This window comes from Emys orbicularis, chromosome 7 (assembly GCF_028017835.1).
Source record: "Emys orbicularis isolate rEmyOrb1 chromosome 7, rEmyOrb1.hap1, whole genome shotgun sequence".
Classification (NCBI taxonomy): Eukaryota; Metazoa; Chordata; order Testudines; family Emydidae; genus Emys; species Emys orbicularis.
Window position 1 is genome coordinate 67,774,457 of NC_088689.1, and position 21,966 is coordinate 67,796,422.

General features: G+C 47.8%; 1 protein-coding gene across 1 annotated transcript in view; it reads right to left on the minus strand.

Moving 5' to 3' along the window:
* The window catches only part of ADAM8 (ADAM metallopeptidase domain 8), an 84,323-nt gene that overhangs the window by 45,837 nt on the left and 16,520 nt on the right, over positions 1-21,966 (minus strand). Inside the window, exons 5-6 of the mRNA XM_065407479.1 lie at positions 19,626-19,702; positions 3,587-3,773 (exon numbers count right to left, since the gene is read on the minus strand). Coding sequence (XP_065263551.1) covers positions 3,587-3,773; positions 19,626-19,702 — 264 coding nt within the window. The remainder of the gene's footprint in view (positions 1-3,586; positions 3,774-19,625; positions 19,703-21,966) is intronic.

A 21,966-nucleotide genomic window follows, 5' to 3' on the forward strand; every position in this document is an offset into this window, starting at 1 on the left:
TACCCTACCAACCCAAACTGACTCCAGGAGCCCAAAACCCCAACTGATCCCACCTCCAGCCTCCTCTGTGATGCAGGTGGGAGCGGTCAGTAAAAAACACATGGCATTTTGAAGTGGAATGTCTTCTTATGGACTATCTGCATCGCGATAGCACCTAGCCCCTCAGTCTGGGTCAGGGCACCAGCGATGGATGCTGCACACATTGGTAATAAAAGGGCAATCCCTGCACCAAGAGCTCACAATCCAGGGAGAGAAAAATCAACAAACCAAGGGGTGGGGAAGAACAAGGTAGGAGGGAAGCCACCCTAGCACACCCACTGCTCCCGGGTGCTTTGTGCAGGTCATAGCAGAAGGCAACGGCAGGGATCTGAAGTAGGATAACGTAGTAACTCTGGGGACTTTGACAAGGGCAACTCCTGTGTATGGGGGAAGCACGGCAGAAAACATGGCAGTATCTGCAGGGAAACAGGACTAATGGACATGGCAGGTTGGCATCTCTGGCAGAGCAGAGGCAGGGCTGACAGCTCAGTAATGCAGGAAAGGAAATCTGTAGGGTGAACATAAGAATGGCCATAATGGGTCAAGACCAATGGTCCATCTAACCCAGTATCCTGTCTTCCAACAGTGGCCAGTGCCAGATGCTTCCAAGAGAATAAATAAAACAGGGCAATCATCAAGTGATCCATTCTCTGTCATCCAGTCCCAGCAACTGGCAGTCAGAGGCTTAGGGTACCCAGAGCATGGGTTGCATCCCTGACCATTTTGGCTAATAGCCATTGATGGGCCTATCATCTATGAATTTACCTAATTCTTTTTTGAACCCAGTTACAATTTTGGCCTTCAAAACATCACCTGGCAATGAGTTCCACAAGTTGACTGTTGTGTGAAGTTCGTTTTAAGCCTGTTGCCTATTAATAATTTCATTGGGTGCCCCCGGGTTTTGTGTTATGTGAAGGGGTAAATAACACTTCCTTATTTACTTTCTCCAAACCAGTCATGATTTTATAGACCTCTATCATATCCCCCCTTAGTCATCTCTTTTCCAAGTTGAACAACCCCAGTCTTTTTAATCTCTCCTCATGTGGACACTGTTCCATACCCCCAATCATTTTTGTTGTCTTTCTCTGTACCTTTTCCATTTCTAATATTTTTTTTTTTGAGGTGGAGCAAGCAGAACTGTATGCAGTATTCAAGGTGTGGGCGTACCATGGATTAATATAGTGGCATTATGATAGTTACTGTTTTATTATCTACCCCTTTCCTAATGGTTCCTAATATTGTTAGCTTTTTTGACTGTCACTCCACATTGTGTTGATGTTTTCAGCTGGTAATTGCTAATTTAAACCCCATAATTTTGGATGTATAGTTAGGATTATGTTTTCCAATATGATTACTTTGTGTTCATCACCAATGAATTTTATCTGCCATTTTGTTGCTCTGTCATCCAGTTTTGTGAGATCCCTTTGGAACCCTTTGCAGTCTGCTTTGGATTTTACTATCTTGAGTATTTTGTATCACCTGCAAACTGTTTACCCTTTTTTCCAGATCATTTATGAATATGTTGAATAGCACTGGTACCAGTACAGATCCCCGGGGGACTCTGCTATTTACCCCTCTCCATTCTGTAAAGTGACCATTAATTCCTACCCTTTATTATCTGTCTTTTAACCAGTTACTGGTCCATGAGAGGACCTTCCCTCTTATCCCATGATTGCTTAATTTACTTAAGAGCTTTCTGAAAGTCCAACTACATTGTATCCAACTGGATCCCCCTTGTGCACATGCTTGTTGACCCCCTCAAAGAATTCTAGTAGATTAGTGAGGCATGATTTCCCTTTACAAAAGCCAAGTTGACTCTTCCTCAACAAATCGTGTTCATCTATGTGTTTGATAATTCTTCTTTACTATAGTTTCAACCAACTTGCCAGGTACTGAAGTTAGGCTTACTGACCTGTAATTATCAGGATCACTTCTGAAGTCTTTTTTTAAAAATTGGCATTACATTAGCTATCATCCTGTCATCTGGTACAGAAGTTGATTTAAGTGATAGGTTACATACCACAGTTAGTAGTTCTACAATTTCATATTTGAGTTCCTTCAGAACTCGTGGGTGGATTCCATCTGGTCCTGGTGACTTATTACTGTTTAATTTATCAATTTATTCCAATACCTCCTCTATTCATATCTCAGTCTGGGACAGTTTCTAAGATTTGTCACCTAAGACGACTGGCTCAGGTGCGGGAATGTCCCTCACATCCTCCACTGTGAAGACTTATGCAAAGAATTCATTTAGTGTCTCTGCAATGACCTTGTCTTTTTTGAGTGCTCCTTTAGTACCTTGCTCATCCAGGGGCCCCCACTGATTGTTTGGCAGGCTTCCTGCTTCTAATAGACTTAATTTTTTTGCTATTAGTTTTTGAGTCTTTTGCTAGTTGCTCTTCAAATTGTTTTTTGGCCTGCCTAATTATACTTTTACACTTGACTTGCCATATTTTATGCTCCTTTCTATTTCCCTCAGTAGGATTTGACTTTCAATTTTTAAAGGATGCTATTTGCCTCCAACCATCTCTTTTACTCTGTTGCTTAACCATGCTGGCATTTTTTGGGTCCTCTTACTATTTTTTTTTTATTTGGGGTACACATTCATTTGTGCCTTTATTTTGGTGTTTTTGAAAAGTTTCCATTCAACTTGCAGGCATTTCAGTCTTGTGACTGTTCCTTTTAATTTCCATTTAACTAGTTCCTTCATTTTTGTGTAGTTCCCCTCTCTGAAGTTTAAATGCAACTGTGGTGGGTTTCTTTGGTACTCTTCCCCCTCCACCCCTCCCCTCCCCAAGGATGTTAAATATAATTACATTATGGTTACTATTACCGAGTTCAGCTGTAGCCACCCCTTGGAACAGATTGTGTGCTCCATTTAGGACTAAATCAAGAATTGCCTCTCCCCTTGTGGGTTCCAGAACTAGCTGCTTTAAGCAGCTGTCATTAATGGATCGGGCTAAGCCTTGGAGGATCTCAAAGGTAAAGACATGCAGTCTGTGTTTGATGTGGTGGGAAAGGGGAGGTGGCAATGAAATGAGGATGGCCTTAGCAGCCAGGCTGCATTTGTCCAGGTCACAGAGGACGGGAATGGAGGGAAAGACAGACTATGTGAATTACCCAAGTCACAGAGGGAGTCTGTGGTGCAGCAGGGAACTGAACTTGGGTCTCCTGAACCCAATTCTGGGGCCCTGACATCCCAGTGACAGCAATTGCTCATAGCCAGACATGCTACTTAGCGGGCAGTGAAGTACCTGAAGTGTGAGAAATGCCTGAGCCTTTTTGAAAGCTCCTCAGCCTGTGTCTATGTCCTTTCAATATCCCCTGGAAATGAGGAGGAGAAGCTTGTACTGTGCAAACAGCCAGCTCCTTGCAGGCCCACAGCAAGTGTGTGCAGAACCTTTGCAATCAGGCACTGTGCTAGAAACCAGATCAAAGGCCCAGCAAAGTCAATGGAAAGACTTGCACTGACCTCAGTGGGCTTTGGATCAGGCCCTACATTCCTACAAATTAAACTACAACACAGAGGAACAGGGTGATTTCCTACCCAGTGATGGGGCTTCATTGCGGCAGCAACTTTCGGTTCATGGTCGTATTCCAAAGTGACATTGGCGTCTCCGCAGGTCCCACGCTTCATTCTCAGGTGATCCGTTCGGTACACCGCGTGCTCCCCCTTATCATCACCTCCCAACGGCTCAATTAAATAGACTGTCTGATCGGCCCAGAAAAATCCACTGCAAAGAGATGGGGGCAACATGAATCGGTGTCCAGTATCCGATCAGAGAAAGGGTTTCACACACATTCGCAGAGGAAACACAAGGTGGGAGAGGTAATATCTTTTATTGGACTAACTTCTGTTGGTGAGAGAGACAAGCTTTCGAGCTTACACAGAGCTCTTCTTCAGGTCTGGGAAACTAACTCAAAGGGTCACTGCTAAATACAAGGTTTAAAGAGATTGTTTAGCATAAGCAGTGACATAGACTGACCCACTGTGCTTGAGCGGCTGGGTGCTGTCTGGCTGCAGTGTTGGGTGGGAGCATCACATTACAAGCAGAACGCAGTCATTTTTTCACCTGGCTAGAGCCCCTCTTTCAGCCAGGGAACAGCACACTCCTCACATGTACCTGGGGGCAGAGGTGAAAGTAAGCCGGTACGGTCTGGTATGGTGTACCGGCAAGAGCTGATACACCGTGCCGGACTGGACTGGCTTCTCTGGCGGTGATTTAAAGGGCCCAGGGCTCCAGCCGCTGCAGGGAGCCCCGGGCCCTTTAAAGCGCCACCCGAGCCCGGCTGCCAGAGCTCCGGCGGCACTTTAAAGGGCCCGGGGCTCCCCGCAGTGCCAGGAGCACTGGGCCCTTTAAATCCCCACCCAAGCCCGGCTGCCGGAGCCCCAGGAGCCAGGCTCTGGCAGGGATTTAAAGGGCCTGGGGCTCCCCGCAGTGTCCGGAGCCTCTGGCCCTTTAAATGGCTGCCGGAGCCCTGCTGCCGCTACCCCAGCGGCGGCAGGGCTCCGGAGGTGATTTAAAGGGCCCGGGGCTCCCCGCAGTGCCAGGAGCACTGGGCCCTTTAAATCCCTGCCCGAGCCCGGCTGCCGGAGCCCCAGGAGCCAGGCTCTGGCAGGGATTTAAAGGTATCGGGGCTACCCACAGTAGCAGGAGCACCAGGCCCTTTAAATCCCTGCCTGAGCCCGGCTGCCGGAGCCCCTGGCCCTTTAATTGGCCCCTGAGCCCCGGGACTCCCAGCCGCCCCTGCAGCTGGTAGCTCTGGGGTGATTTAAAGGCCCTGGGGCTCCCAGCCACAGCCGGACCCCAGGGCCTTTAAATCTTGAAAGGCCCCCCTCTTCCAGTTGAGGCCACACCTCTTCCGATTGAGGCCACACCCCACTCAGGACTCCGGTGTACTGGTAAGTCCTTTAAGTTACTTTCACCCCTGCCTGGAGGTTAACAGTTCATGCGTATATGTGTAATCAGGACTTCAGCAGGCCACGTACAGGCCATGGCAGCCTGGCCCTTGGCAAGATCATGGACAGGCTATGGCAGCCTGGTCCTTGAAAAGCCATGTATATCAATTTGGGATCTTTTCAAAAGGAAAATCTAAACAGAATTCCCTGCTCTGAATTCAGGGCCAGCCTGGGCTCTGAATGACTTTTTCCCCATGCCAAATACCATTTAGGGAAAAAGAAGCAAACTTGGCCTTGCCAAATTCAGCCAGGATCTGTCCCTGTAATGCGGAGAAGAGGTGAGGCAGGGCAGGGCGGTCCCTAATAAATACCCAGATTCTGTCTCTGTAGCGTGGGGAAGAGGCAGCGCAGGGCAGTCCCTAATAAATACCCAGGTCCTGTCACTGTAGCACAGGTGACCAGTAGGGAAGGACAGGATAGTTCCTACTTTGAACCTCAGTGCCAATGGTTCTTTGTCCCTTAAATTCCTTTACAGAGTTACCAAGTATAGAGGCCAATGATAAAACCATAGGGCCTGACCCCACAATCCTACCTTCCTGCTGCTCCCAGACACACTCCCTGCCACCAATGAGAGGGTGACTGCACAATGGGGCTGTCTCCGAAGAGGCTCTGGGGGCATACTTTGGAGGTGAAGTGAGTGACTTGGGATTACTTTTCCCTTGGGAAAATAGGAAGATGATCTGCTCTCCAGAGCCTGTCAGCCCTGTGCTGCCAAGCTACATCCCAGAGAGCAGGGAGCTTGTGGCAATCATGTGTGGCACTTGATTGTTTTGCAGACTGAACGTGAAAGGAGGTCTGTTTTCACTGCACGCTGGAGGATTTTTTTAATTTAAACAGGATTTTTTGATTTTGTTATTTTAAATTGTAATACATTTTTCTTTCTAAAACTAAACTTGTTTAAAATGAAATTTAAATGTAATACAAAATATGTTAAGGCTAAACTTAGTAGAATCTCTAAAACATTTAAATAAAAAATAAATATACTGAATCCCTGAGCCTCTATCAAAACTGAGTTAAAGGCTGCTTTTCTGTAAAAAGAAAGAATCAGGGGAAAAACATCTACCTTTCGAGGTCAATCATTATAAATAAGGCACAATAGGTCATGTATTAAGGGATGCATCATGGCTAGTTCTCTGAAAACATTCACTCACTATGTAGCGGCGGTCAAAAAAGCGAACAGAATGTTATGAACCATTAGGAAAAGGATAGATAATAAGACAGAAAATATCAGAATGCCTCTATATAAAGCCATGGTACGCCCATACTTTGAATATTGCGTGCTGTTCTGGTCACCCCATCTCAAAAACAAACATATTAGAAATGGACAGGCTACAGAGAAGGTGCTCACTGCATTCACGCAAGTAACCAGAGGGGCGGGTTCAGAAGCTCCTCAGCCAGGGCTCGAGGCACTTGTGGCCTCTCAGTGCTAAGGTTCCCCCCTACTACCGCCAGGCTACAGAGTGTGAGAGTGTCTCTTCCACTCTCTCCTGGTCTCCAAACAAATGCAATGACATAGATTGACCCACTGCGCTTGAGCGGCTGGGTGCTGTCTGGCTGCAGTGTAGGGTGGGAGCTTCACATTACAGGGAGAACACAGTCACTTTTTCACATGGCTGGAGCCCCTCTCACAGCCAGGGAATAGCACACTTCTCAAGTCCCTGGAGGTTACCAGTTCATGCATATATGTGTAATCAGGATTTCAGCAGGCCACGTACATGCCATGGTAGCCTGGCCCTTGGCAAGGCCATGGACAGGCCATGGCAGTCTGGCCCTTCCTGGCTCTGGGATCAGAGTGTGGTAAAGCAGCTAGAGACACTATAGTACTCAAGCGTAGCCACCTGCAGGGACTGAACGTGGGAAAAGCCTGAGCTGCAGACACTTGAACTAAAGGAAAATGCATATTAGCATGGAGGCAGTAGCAGCCTCACAACCCTGTGGCTGTCTAGTGTAAATGGTGAAATCTCTGTAACTGCAGGTCACTAAACCATGATATGAGAGTAACTCAGTAACTCAGCCAGAGGTTAGGGGTCTGTTACAGGAGTGGGTGGGTGAGGTTTTGTGGCCTGCGATGTGCAGGAGTTCAGACTAGGTGATCACGATGGTCCTTTCTGACCTTAAAGTCTATGAGTCTATTTCCGGCTCTGCCTGTGGAAAATTCACCCAGCCTCTCAGTTACATTCTCTGTAAAATAGGTAAAGGATACCTGCTACCTCTAAGGTAGGCACATGAGTTGTGAAGAACACAGAAATAACTAGAGCAGTTAAAGAAGCTGGGATAAGAACTCATAAGCATTTAGCTCAGTGCACCTTCCCCCAGGCTACAGAGCAATGTGTGTGCAGCAAGGAGTGTCTCTCTTCTTCTCCCCTGCCTCAAGGGGAACACTTTACCATTTATACACAACACGAGAGAGGGACTGAAACCAAAGGATGGAATCCAAACCTCTGTGAATGTGGTGGTGTGACTCACAGCAGCATCTATGGCTCTGATTCCACAGAGAATCCTCAAATAGCAGAACCTGTTTCCTGGATCCAGTCAGATGGGGCCCACCTCGTGGCAGACCCACGAGAATGGCTGATCTAATGAGGTTTCCCAATTTGAGCCATGATCTCACGAGAACAGCTCATTGAACTGCAGCCCCATCCAATCCAAACCCAAACCTGAGCCAGGTTTATCTCAACCCCACCCCTGCACCTTTTGTGATGGGGCAAGGCCAGATGGCTACAGTAAAGTAGTGAGGAACAGGTATGTTAGCCCCAGGCTAAACAAATCCTTGGTACCATGGTAACCAAATGGCAGTTGCTCCAAGTTGATCAAGACACCTGGGGCCAATTAAGATCCTTCTAGAAGGCAGTGGAGATAGCTAGATTGATTGGGACACCTGAAGCCAATCAAGGACTGGCTGGAACTAGTTAAAAGCCTCCCAGTTAGTCAGTGCAGTGTGGTTGTCAGGAGCTATAGGAGGGAGACGGTACTGTTGGAGGAATGAAGTAGTATAAATCCATATCAGGTGCAAGGAAGGAGACCCTGAGGTAATTGTGAAGAAGATATTGAGTGGGGGCTGCTGTGGGGAAGTAGCCCAGGGAATTGTACATGTCCTATTTCCAAAAAAGTCAGCTTCCATAGCTGCTAATTTTAGGGTCCCTGGGCTGGAGCCCGGAGTAGAGGGTGGGCCCGGGCTCCCCCCTCCACTCCCTGATTAATCACTGATACTGGGAGACAACAGAGACTGTGCGAGGGAGGGTTGTTTCTCCTCACCTCCCTTGCTGGCTTATGATGAAAATGGCTCAGTAGACTGTGACCCTTGCCTCTAGAGAGAGAAGGGCTATGTGGAGGGTCACAGTGAGCTTCTGAGGTTAGCAAAATCCGTCAGGAAACGCAGGACCCACAGAGTCAAGGACAGAACTTTGTCTGACATACTTAACATGGGGAAATCTATATCCTCACACCTTCTATAGGTCATCTCGATTATCACTTCAAAGGTGATTTTGTTTTTGTTTTTTCTCCTGCTGATAGCTCATCTCAATTGATTGGCCTCTTACAGTTGGTATGGCTACTCCCACCTTTTCATGTTCTCTGTATGTATAAATATCTTCTGTGTGTTCCATTCTATGCATCCGATGAAGTGGGCTGTAGCCCACGAAAGCTTATGCTCAAATAAATGTGTTAGTCTCTAAGGTGCCACAAGTACTCCTGTTCTTTTTGTAGAGATTTGAGTATAGTAAATCACCAGATCCAGACAGCATCATCCAAGGACTCTGGAGGGAGAAAAGTGTATCGCAAAGAGAGATCTATCACCTGGAGATGGAGCAGGACACGCATGTCAGCCCCAGAGCAGTAAGCCTCATCTCAGCACCAGGCCAGCTGAGGGGAAGGTCTGATTAAGGACAAAGCAGGATAACTGGAACTTTATCGGGTCTAATGAGGGAAAACAGATCTTCTCTGCCCTATGAGAATTGCCTGCAGATAAGCTATTCACTGGTCAGCTGCAATCTCAAAAGATGTTACATAAGATGCTTCACATGATACTGTTACCATAATACCTAACTAACTGTGCTACCTCAGGTGGGGAAGGGGCTAAAAGCAGGAAGCCTCCAGGGCTGTTATGTGATAATGAAGGGCACAGTGAAAACAGTCCCTCCTTTGCCCTTGATGAAAGGGCCACACATATAGAGCTAATGAGTGAAACAGTTACTGCACACCACGAAGTGTGAGAGACCCATGGCCTCAGGGGCCAGAGAGGCCAATGGTGCATTGAGTGGAGTCTAAAAGAGCTGGGTAATTCCTTGACCACTCACGTGATTTGTTCTCAGAGAAGCTAAGACAATGATGAGGGGAATCATGCTTTCGGGTGGAAGCTAAATCACTGCACATGGCAGGAAGAAATTCCTTCTGGGCTGTGCTCCATGACCACCATGGCACAGTTAGAAAGGGGAATGATGAACCTGAACCTCTGCAGCATCCATATTGACCTGAAATGGTGGCAGAAAACTGAACTAGATCACCAGCACAACTGGTTCAATCCAGTATGGAAGGGAGGTGCAGACTAGATGCACCAGGGGTCCAATCAGATAGGACTGTGAGGTGGGCCACCTGGTGGTATGTACCTGTAGAGTGATAAAATGGAGCAAGTCCTACATTCGTCACTAAGATTAAAATTAAATAAACATGAAACTACACAAACTATTAGCAAAATGTAGCCTGGGGTAAGGCTGCTGATCCAATGTTAGAAACAATTAATTATCACAGAAACTGATCTAAGGGGACAAAATCATTACAGTTCTGTTACTTTCTGGAGATTCTTAATTTCTTGTGTGGGGAAGATCTTCCTGGGTTCATTCTGCTAAGGACGATATGAGTGGGGTGGTGAGCTGGCTTAGTCATAACATTACCACTTTAATTCTGGTCTCCAAAGCACCCAGATGGCAGCAGCACATGCACCAGGGAAGGAAGCCGCTATCACTAACAATGATTTAACTCCTGAATGACTAATTCAGCGAGCAACAATCACTCCCTGTTTTAGTTTATTCACAATTTCCTCTAAGAATATATTGGATTTCCCCTCCCTCCGCAAAGGACTTATTTTACTTGTTCTCTCTGAGCTGACACTGAAAAAGCGGGAGAGACATTTCAAAGCCACTTGGTGTGTGTTTGCTCTGCGTACCTTTTAATAACAGATGCCAAAGACAGCCTTTATGGCTTATCAGCCCCGGCATAAACTCTAGATTTTGCACTGCAAGGATTAGGGTCTCATTAGAGTTGTTCTGAGAAAGATGGACAGAGAGAATTGATGCTGTTAACAGACAATCTGGGCTTTTCACTTCGAAGAGCCATTTAGCAAAGACTACAAAGCAGATTTGACAGCTACGAGTTAAAGGGAACTGTCCTTCCCAGCAACAGCAGAGAAACAAATCTGCAGCTCTATCATTCAAGGATATTGAATGAATTTAAGATTCAATATACAGCATAAATGGCAGTATCACCAATTCTTAAGTACTGATATTAGCTATATTGTGAGAAAAATATCTCCACTGAAGTCAATGGGTCAGACTCAGAGGTAGTGTGTAAGGATATGTAAGCTAGCCCTGCCTAGAATCTAACTCTCTTAAACACACTTATCCACACATAAGGGAGCCTAAATTTCTGTAATTTACACACCAAGGAGCAGCAGGAAGGTGTACGGAGAGTTTTCGTTCCATAAGGGGGTGATTGCTGTTGCTTTTCTTGCTATGCTCCTCCCTTCTGGGAAAGTCACAGCCACGCTGAGAACTGATGTGTAAGGAGGGCAGAAGCGGGGGTGAGTCGAGGCAGGGCGACTAAAGGTATGTCTGTACAGTCCACGGACACATGCCTCCCAGCCCAAGTCGACACACTTGGGCTAGTGAGGCTCATGCTAGTGCTCTAAAAATAGCTGCGTAGACAGCGCTTTGAAGTTATGGCTCAGGTTGGAGCTCAGGTACTGAAACCTGCCTGCCTTCCCTAGGCTTCAGAGCCTCAAAGCACTGTCTGCACCGTTATTTTTAGAGTGCTAATGTGAGCCCCGCTACTCCTAGTATGTTGACTGGGGCTGGGAGGCTCACTTCTGTGGCTGTGTAGACACATGCTATGGGGCTCTTGCCAGGTGTGCATGCAAGCTGAGGTGCTGGGGGAAGGCCTAAATTACACTGGTTTATACTTTGGCCCATTATCTTTTCTTGTATAATTGTCCTTTCCCACCGTAAAGGGAAATAATCTCAAACTCCCAAGGAAATGACTGGTGGGAGCAGAAGCTGAAAGCTGGGACATGAGCAGAAGCAGATTATCTGTGGGAGCAAACCATCTGGGCAGAGTTTGAAATGTCAGAAAGCCAGAACACAGAGAATGTACAGTCTAGGGGGAAACCAGGAGCTTTCACTGTGATAACAGGAGAAGTACATGTGTACCAGGAGAGATCAAGAATGTCTAATTTCAGCACTGAGTTTTGTGGGTTTTCAGTAGATGTGCACAGGGATCTTCCAGCCATGGGATTGTTAGCTGTCTGTTACCATACACGTCTGTGGTCTCCTGGGCTTAGTGAGGGATAAGTGAAAGCAATGTCTCAGTAGGAATCATCAGTGTAGAAGTGAAGGGATGGTAACATGTAGCATATCTGGGGTAGTTTGTGTGGAGCAGGTTCAGTGTTTGAGTGCAGGTCGGGTGTAGGTAGCTCCTGTTCCCTACGCTTGACCTAAACCCAAATTTTGCGTTCGCAAATAGATGTTAGACTGGGTTCTACAGGGCTCGTGTGCTCTGTCCCCAGAGTGTTCCGGAGCAGGTGAGTGCTAGTATGTGTGCTCGCATCATGCTGGGGTATGGCACAAAGAGGGCAGAGTTAAGGTTGCATTGTGGGGTTGGCGTGGACTTTAACTCTGTAAAAATAACAGGACGGCTGCTACTCTGAAACCTGTCATTTAACTCTGTAGTTTCTGGTTTTCAGAGGTTTGAGTGTAGTTGAACTTGACATTCTGGAAGGGCACAAGATATCACTGGGCAACTTTAATGCTGCCTTAATGAAGGCTTTGGCTTGCTTTAAAATAAAATAAAATAAAAAAAAAAAATCTCAGCACACCCATATTCCAGAGCCCAATGCACTCCCTCCAAACTCTACTGGAATCTCTATTCCTTCTCTTAAATAAACTGTCATTTGTTTTACTACAAGTGCTCACAAGGGCTGTGTGCGATACAGGAGCGGAGGTTTAAGGTAAAATTGGGGTACACTGCTCCTTTCGGAGCAAAGGATCTGGGATTTCTGAGAGTAGCCAGTGTCGGGGATTGGATATCACAGGGGAATGTTTCAAGGGAACTCGGGGACTGGGGTGCACCTGTTGTGAACCTGCTGGGCAAAGACAGGAGGGCTGGTGCAGCCCAGAGGAGAGTACTTGAGCAGCTGACAGGCTGGTGGTGTTAGGAAGCTGACACCCAGCCCCCCCAAGGACAGACTCTCTCTCTCTAAAGACAGGGAATAACAAGGTGATTCAGCCCTTGGTAACCCGGAAAACCATCAAACCATGCATCAAGCAAGTCTGTGTGATGAGGTGACCAGCAGCTGAAGCCAGGGCTGGAGACGCGACTGTGCGTCCCTGCCCTGCAACTGGGGCTGGATGGCTGGAAGCAGCCCCCGCCCTGCGGCTTGAGGGGGACGGAGGGGCACTGGAGCTGGGCTGTGAGCCCCTGTCCTGGAGCTGCAGTGGGGACTGTGATGCAGACAGGCCGTGTGCCCCAGTCCCGCAGCAGGGGTCGCATTGGGGGGCCGTGTGCCTCCCTTGCTGTGTCCAGAGCCATGTGCCCCCCCCCACTCCCGCTGCAGTCGGGGCTTGGCAGGGGCTGCAGCCGTGGCCACACATCCCTGTCCCACAGCTGCGGCCAGCTCCAGAGAGGGGGCTGTGCGACCCCCTCGCTGTGCCCCAACCCCCTCGGCTTCTGCTGGGGGCTGCAGCAGGGACTATGCTGCAGCCAGGGCTGTCCATCACAGCCCCGTGGCTTCCGTTGGGAGCTGCAGCTGGGACCGCATGCCCCTGCCTGCGGCTGCAGCGGAGGCCATGTGTCCTCCGCGGCATCCCAGAGCTGCCGCCGGAGGTTGGCGGGGGTCTGCAGCCAGGGCCATGCACCCCGTCCCACAGCTGCGGCCAACTCCGGAGCGGGGGTTGTGCACCCCCCCGCTACAGCCACTGGAACCGGGGCTGTGGGTCCTCCCCTCCCCCAGACTCCATTCCTCCCCCCTACTTAGCCCTGACCCAGGTTATTTTTTAGTAAAGTCACAGACAGGACACAGGCTCCATGAATTTTTGTTTATTGGCTGTGACCTGTCTGTGACTTTTACTAAAAATAACTGTGACAAAATCTTAGCCTTATTTATAACTTACAAAGCAAAGAACATTAGCTAGAGCTGTGGGCCCTGGAGAAGTTCCATCTCAGAAAGGAATGGGAAAGGTAATCTGCCTGCACTGCCCTGACATCCTTGGGTGCGGGGATGAGAAGGAGATGACAGGCACAGAAGAACCATCGATCTTGTGCGAGGCCTGATCCTGTACAATTGCTCTGAGCATGCTTACAGGGTCAGGCCCCAGTGGTGAGACAGACAGGTAAATGTCTAGTTTGAGAATCCCGCTTTGTGGCCTCTGGGGCTTCAACTTGAGCTAGGGCTCTGAGCAGCTCATTCACTGTGGGGTGATGTCAGTATTTAGGTGGCTTTGCACATGCTCACTGTAAGAAACATAGGTTCCTCCTATGCTCTTGGAAAGTATGCAGTGTAGTAGTAGTTGTGTTGGTCCCAGGATATTACAGAACTTGGTCCACTAAAAGATATTACCTCACCCACCTTGGAAAGTAGACAGCTATGAAGGGTTATGATAAAAGAATATAAAATAATGAATGGTCTAGAGAAGGTAGATTGGGAACATCTGTTCTCCTTGCCTCATAACACAACAAGGGACATTAAATGAAATTGAAAGGTGGCAAGTTCAAAACTGATAAAAGGAAACGCTTCTACTCAACATGTAATTAGATGGGGGAACTAATTGACAAAGTATATTGCTGAGGGCAAGAATTTAGCAAAATTCAGAGACGTTGATATGAATAACAAGAATATCCAGAGTTGTTAATTTTTTTGTAAGACAATAAATCTCCTGCTTCAGGGCTTAAACCAATCTCTAGCTATTAGGAACTGGATAACACTTCTGCTGGAAGGGAAGAGCTGCGAGTTCAGACCACCTGGGATTGCCTAAAGAAGCCTCCCATGATCATCTGCAGGCAGAACCAGCAAGAGTTGGTCCTCCATCACCTGGAAGGGCTGGGAGCAGGAGGAGGCCAATCAGGGCACAGCAGGCCAGATAAAAAAGGCTGGCTGCTTCTGCTAGAGGCCAGTTCTGGGTGAAGATGGAATGAGAACCAAGGGGGAGGGGTGGGGGCTTGACGGAGAGCTGACCTGGCTGAGGGGGCTAGACCATGGAAGAGGCAGACCATTGTGAAACCAGGGCAGGAGGGGGCGCTCTGGTGATGAGAGCACCATAACATAGGGATTATATTCTGGATCCATTGGGGAGAACTACCGAGCTCTGTCGAGGAACTAAAACCAGGGGTAGGGTGTGGGGCAATTACTGCACACGTCTGGGCAGTGCACACCTCCAGAGAAGTACCACCCCTGGGCAGAACTGCACAGACTGGTTTGGAATGGGTTCTACAGGCCCACGAGACAAAGAATGGGCTTTTGGTATAATGGGCCAGCCTGAACTGTGTGACCTTAATTTTGATGCAAAAACTGACATGAGACTGTAACCAAGAAAGCAAACCCTGTTGGAAGGAATGGAACCTACCAGGGTCTTCCTGTGGAAGACAAGAGACCCCTCTGGTAAGCTGGCACACGTGTGGACAGTGCATTGTTTTAGGATATATGTTTTCTCTGTAATGGTTTTGTCCTAAATAAACGAACTGTGCTCTGAGAAAGCTGGCTGGTCACTGGTAACCCTGTCATAGACCCTGGGAGAGAGCAGAACAGCTTGCGTGGGACTAAAGACAGACCTGCTGGGATAAGCATCGCGAACTGCAAACCTAAATCCTCAGTCTGGAAGAAGAAGGGTGAGGGTCCTCCCACCCACAGAGAGGTGACAGCAGGAGGCCTGAGACCTGAGCAGGTCACAGAGGGGGTAGAGGTGCAGTTAATCCCAGAACTGGAACATTAGCCACTGTCAGAGAGAGAAGCCTGGACTAGATGAACAGCAGGGTCTCATCCAGTCCAGCAATTTCTAGGTTACTAGGGGTCATAGAAACGTTGCATTTTTTACACTCTTGTGAAAGGTGAGAACTTCCTTGTTTCTCTGGCTACTTTACTTTTTTTTATTTTAGAGTGAATAAATGTGAAAGATATTCAGATAAAAGACTATTAAGAGGGTTTGTTTCTTGGCAAATTTAAGGACCTAGCCTATGTAAGTGCTAGATAAACAGGGTTTATCAGAAAAGCTTAAATCTGAGAAACCAACTACTAGCACCTGAAGAAATCAGGACACCAAGCCCCAGAAAAACCGGATTCAGCTTCAATGAACCCATTGCTAGGAAAAGAGAGGAAAACAGTAATCTCTCTATTATTTATCAGTCAATTAAATAGTAGGAATGAGCATTTTTTTTGCATAATTAATTATGCTTCTGCCTGCCATCAACCAGGCCGGCAGTCCCCCTACACAAGTGTCTCTGGCAGAGGTAGCAGGTCACCTGCAAAGCTTTCCCTGCCAGCTTGCTGAAGTGCTGCCAGACAGCAGAATGGGCCCTGTCCTGCTGCATCCTCTGCCACTCTCCCTCCTGCTTCTTCTCTCTCACAGACATCACCCCATCTCCTCCTCTCCTTGAACCCCCTTCATTCCCCTCTCCAGGTAAGACAGCTGACACTCCATTTTGGATTCCTGTCCAATCTGGAAATCGAAACATTTCCCTTTTCAAGGATTGAAAGTGAGGGGATGGGAGGAGACAATAATCACAAAACAATGTTTAGATAAATCAAAACCAAAACCATTAATTTTATTTCCCGTGAGGAATGTGAGAATTTTGTATGTATGCCTCAGTTTCCCTCTGTGTTTTGCATTGCTATGCTCTGAGGGTAAAGACAAGGGAGGAGGTGTTTGACTCACTAGCAGCCTGGTTGGAGACCAGAGTCAAACAAACTGGACAAAGTTTACACACACGTGAATGGAGGATCCAGAAGAGACAATGGAAACCCCAGTGGCTGGGACATTCACACCTAGTGACTTACAGCCCAGAGGAAGGAGGTTCCCCCCACCTCTCTGTTGGGAAGCAGAGCAAAGGCCCAGAGCTGGAGAACAAAGGGAAAAGGAGTCAGGTGGCTGTGCTGAGAGCTGAGATACAGGGGCTGTCACCTGGAACTGACAGACAGCGAGACAAGATGGAGGCTACAGCAGCTTTGTTGGGTGGAGCCCTGGGGTTGGCCAGTCTGAACTCTGTCTTAACCTTTGTTTCTTGATGCTAAGACTTGCTGATGCTGAACTCCAGCTGAATACTAATCCCTACTCTGTTTTCAAAAGGCTGCTTGGTGCCACTGCAAATACCTACTGAGCTGCACTGATCCCTGAAGAGGGTCAAAGTCTTTCACCTGGAGTGAATCTCAGGCCCCTACGCTAGAAAATTAGGTTGGTTTAACTACATTGGTCAGGGGTGTGAAAAATCCACACCTCTGAGCAGCACTGTTAAACCGACCTAAATCCCCTTGTAGACAGTGTAGTGTAGACCTAGCTACTGCCTCTCGGGGAGGTGAGTTTCCTATGCTAATGGGAGAATCCTGTAGAGATGAGCTGCTGTAGCACGTAGATCTACCCTCAGCTGGACTCGCTGAGCGGAGCTTGAGGTGTTAAGCAGGAGGGCAGGAGCCCAGAGGCTCAGTCTCAGAGGCAGTGAGGCTGTGCAGCCTAACCTGAAGGAAGAGTGAGATTACTCGGGGGTCTGGCACACCGAAGGGTTCCTCCAAGGGACTGTTTAAAAAATGGGGTGTAGCACTGATCCTGTGGATCCATGACAACCCCACCTGCAGGCTCAGGTAGCAGAAGAATATCAGCTTCTGATATGTCATGCTGCCTGGACATATGTGATTCAATCAGTCTCATGGCCACCTAAGACATCTTGTCTTCAGGGCCAAATATTACATGAATCTCTGTCATTGTGCAGAAGGGCAATCACAGCAAGTCCAGCAGGATTCTCTGCCTTTGTTTACATTTACATTGATAAAGTGACTTCAAATTAAAGGGTCTGAGCTGTAAAGTTCAGATCTGGAACCAGACCCCCCCATAAATCCTGAGTATCCACATCTGGGGTTTGGTTCAGGCCCATCCCTAATACAAACATTTCCAAAAGTCTCAGATTACACTGCTGGGAAACAGACATGCAAAGCCAGTGGCTCGAGAATACAGCTCAAAGCCCAGTCAGCACTGACTGCAAATAATTCCTGACCAAACACTTCATATACAATATCAATGTCCAGGCCTAATTTCATCTTGGTTCCCCCAAATTCCCCTACAGTTACAAACAGATCGAAAAATCATGTTCCCTTCCTCTCCTGAAATGCTGTGCACTGTAAAACAGCAGCAGTGTTTCACCCCAGAGATGGCTGCATTTCGATGGTTGGAGAAAGTGATTCCTGTATAGCTACAGGTTGCAAAGTACTTTAGAATTCTTATTATAATAGCATATAGTGGTCTGTTTTCCAGTATCTCCAACCCCAGTTGTTCAAAAATCATTTAACATTTTTATTAACGACCTGGAAGAAGGGGACTGGACTAGAAGACCTCTCGAGGTCCCTTCCAGTCCTACTATTCTCTGTTCTATGAAAATATAAAATCATCACTGATCAAGTTTGCCGATGACCCAAAGATTGGGGCAGTGGTAAATAATGAGGACGACAGGTCACTGATACAGAGCGATCTAGATCACTTAGTAAACTGGGCACAAGAAAACAATATGCATTTTAATATGGCTAAATGCAAATGTATACATCTGGGAACAAAGAACGTAGGCCTTTGTTACAGGCTGGGGGACTCTATCCTGGGAAGCAGTGACTCTGACAAAGATTTGGGAGTTGTGGGGGATAATCAGCTGAACATGAGCTCCCAGTGTGATGCTGTGGCCAGAAGAGCTAAAGTGATCCGGGGATGCAGAAACAGGGGAATCTTGAGTAAGAATAGAGAGGTTATTTTACCTCTGTATTTGACACTGGTGCAACCACTGCTGGAATACTGTGTCCAGTTCTGGTGCCCACAATTCAAGAAGGATAATGATAAATTGGAGAGGGTTCAGAGAAGAGCCATGAGAATGATTAAAGCAGTGGTCCCCAACCTTTTTTGTCTGGCGGGCGCCAGACGACGAGCCGTGGCAGACGAGCATCCCCCGAAATGCTGCCGACAAGCGGCAATGTCAATAGGCGTTGCCGTCTAAATGCCGCCGAAGAGCAGCGTCATCCAGAGGCGGCGCCGCCGAAAATCGGCGGCATTTTGGCGGCAACTCCTCTGGATGATGCTGCTCATCGGCGGCATTTCGGCAGATGCTCGTCCGCCCGCCAGTATGCAGGCGCACTTAGATGCCCCAGTAGGCGCCATGGCTCCCATGGGCACCGCGTTGGGGACCCCTGGATTAAAGGATTAGAAAACCTGTCTTATAGTGATAGACCAAGGAGTTCAATCTATTACTCTTAACAAAGAGGTTAAGGGGTGACTTGATTACAGTCTATAAGTACCTACATGGGGAACAAATATTTAATTATGGGCTTTTCAGTATAGCAGAGAAAGGTGTACCATGAACCAATGGCTGGAAGTTGAAGCTAAACAAATTCAGACTGGAAATATGTCGCACATTTTTAATGGTGAGAATAATTAACCATTGGAACTATTTACCAAGGTCATGATAGATTCTCCATCACTGACAATTTTTAAATCAAGATTGAATGTTTTTCTAAAAAATCTGATCTAGGAATTATTGTGGGGAAGTTTTATGGCCTGTGTGACACAGGAGGTCAGACTAGATCATCACAGTGGTCCCTTATGGCCTTAGAATCTACAAATCTATGACTCAGGCCAAAAAATCATGAATTTGCCTTTTGGTTTTTGAGCCTTCAGGGGTCACATTTTCAAGCTATTCTCCACAACCAGGAGCAAACTGACTTTTTTCCCTAAATGAAAGGTGAAATTCTTCCCTAAATTATGTGACTCCAGTGGGTGGGGCTTTATAGAAACACCAAATGAAAAGAGGTTTGCCATAAAAGTCGTGAGAGTTGGCAACACTGGTTTGAAAGTACACCAATATATTGTGGCATCACTGTATTGCACCTCATAACTAATAGATCCTTTCGCCAAACCATAGCTACATTGTTCTTCTGACACAGTGACACATTGGGGCTGAGTCTCTATTGACCTGCACAGTGTATAGTCATTTACACCACTGCCAAATGGGTGTAAAACGCTACCAGATCAGAATAGCAGCATTTTATACCCAGTCTGGACTACTGAAAATGGCACAAGTGTGGGGCAAGACACATTCGGGCCCCCTGGTGGTTTTTGCTTTACATGTTTGGGTTCTGATGTTCCCTCCCCTCTGCGTACCCTGTGTCAGTTAAAGATCATACCTGAGTCCTCTGCAGGTACTGATGCTTGCCGCTGAATCACTGTGTCCGTGAACATGCCCGTGATAAAAGCAGTGATCCTGTAGCAGAGAAAGCAGAAGTCAAAAGCCAATCAGCACCATACTGGGGACACTTAGGGAAGAAGAGAAGTCACTAACAAGGTACAGATCCTGGAAAGCAGAGATCTGTTACAGAGCTTCTTCCAGGCAAAAACAAGCCTTTCCCATCTCATTCATTACCCACGCACAATTTTCAGATCTTTCAAGAAACCCAAGTGCTGCCAACTGAAGAGCACAAGAGTGCGGGAGGTAATATCTTTTATTGGACCAATTTCTGTTGGTGAGAGAGACAAGCTTTTGAGCTACACAGAGCTCTTCAGGTGACCTCAGGTAAGCCTGAAAGCTTGTCTCTGACCAACAGAAGCTGGTCCAATAAAAGATATTACCTCACCCACCCTGTCTAAAAACCTGAGACCAAGACAGCTACAAAAACACTGCACACCTGAACAGCAGGCAGTCCCACACCATACATGAGCAATATGCTACAGTGACATGGGTAGCCTTACATTCATGGGCAAATTGGAGGCTTGACTGGATGAGCACAATAAACAACTCAGCACTGCTCCTGACTGCCTGGTGCCTGACCACAGAAAATGTAATCAGCACTAATACACACACACAGAAGACCTAGCATTTCAGAATTCTGCACATAATATAATGACAGATCTTCACAATCCCCGGAAAAGCAAGCCAGGGCTGTCCCCATTTTACCAATGGGGAAAATGAGACACAAACTGAGGAAGTAACCTGACCAAAGTCACAGAGTGGGATTAGAAATCAGATGCTCTGAATGCTCTGAACTCCCAGCTGTAAGAGCTGGCTGGCAAGAGGGGAAAAGACTATAAAGGGGCAGGAGTGTTGTCCCCCACTGTAGGCCCAGGAAGAAAAAGCATCCAGGCACAGTGTGGGCATTATCCCCACAGAAGGCAGGGGGAGAGTTGGGAGGCGGGCTAGGGAATCCAGGAACAGAGCAGGCTGGGGCGTGGTACAGGACGCACAGGAGTGTCCAAGGAACCTCGTAGGTGTTGTCCCCCAGAGTAGGCCAGGCCAGGCCAACGCGGGGAGGGAGCATGGGAGCATCCAAGAAACAGTGCAGGTGTTGTCCCCCACAGCAGGTAGAGGTGGGGGAGGGGGCGCAGGAGCTTCCCCTACAGAACTACAGAGGTTCCTCTCTACCTGCTGCTCCACAGGGCAGGTTTGCAGCTACAGCAGGCATGTGGGGCAGGACGGTAAGGCATGGGGTGGGAGGACCCCTGGCCTCGCCACTCCGGGCATTTGCAGAGCTGCTGAAGGAAGGAAGGGAATTCATTCAAATTAGCTGTTCCCCAGTAGCTGCTAGGGAGAGGCAGTGCAGCCTAGAATGGGAGTGTCTGCCGTGCACCGCAAAATGTAGCTGAAGTCTGGAGGGCCTACAGGGGCCATGCTACATCCCAGTTGCCCTGGTCATGGGGAGCTGTGAGTCAGATCCGCAGGCCGAGGACTAGACCCTCCCAACAATTTCATTTGCTGGGGCTAAATCACTGATGGCACTTCCCAGTGAAGGGCTGGGGTTGCGACCCATCATGCAGAGCCCAGGTGGCCTGCTGAGCTGTGTGCCAGGGTTTGCCCAATAACACAGTTAGAGTTTACAGAGCTCTTTGGAAACATTATCTAAAACCATTAGCCCAGAACACCAGCAGGGCAGAGAAGAATAATTAGCCGACACCAGTCCAACCTCATGCTCCTGAGGGCTGCTCTGACCGCTCACCACTGAAAGCAAGTTCGCCGCTAATCTCAGTGGCACCATTTCTATAATGGGAAGCCAACTCATGTACTGAAAAGGAAGCATGGCCTAGCGGTGAGAGGTTACGGTGGGGTGTCAGAAGAACTGGGTTCTGCTCCTGGCTCTGTCAATGAGTGGTACTTGTGCGATTGTGTGCTCTCTGAGCCTTTGTTTCCCTAGCTATGACATGGGGTTGACAATATTATTGCTCTCACTCTCGGAGGATGTGAGGCATTCCTTCGTGCTTTGAGATCTTAGCCAGAGAAGGGCAAAGTAATGTTATGGTCTAACTCAGCCAGAAGCTACTGGACTCAATACAGGAGTCCCTGGGTGAGGTTCTCTGACCTGTGTTATATGATCCAGTCTGACCTGTAAGTGTCCCTTCCAGCCTTAAGGTCTATGGCTTCTATGAAAGAGCCAATGCCAAATGGCCTGCTCGTGCGGAGGAAGGTGGGTGAATCAGCACCTGGCAGCCTTCAGCCCCTCTCCTACAGACAACATCAGCATCTGCAGCCTTCAGCAA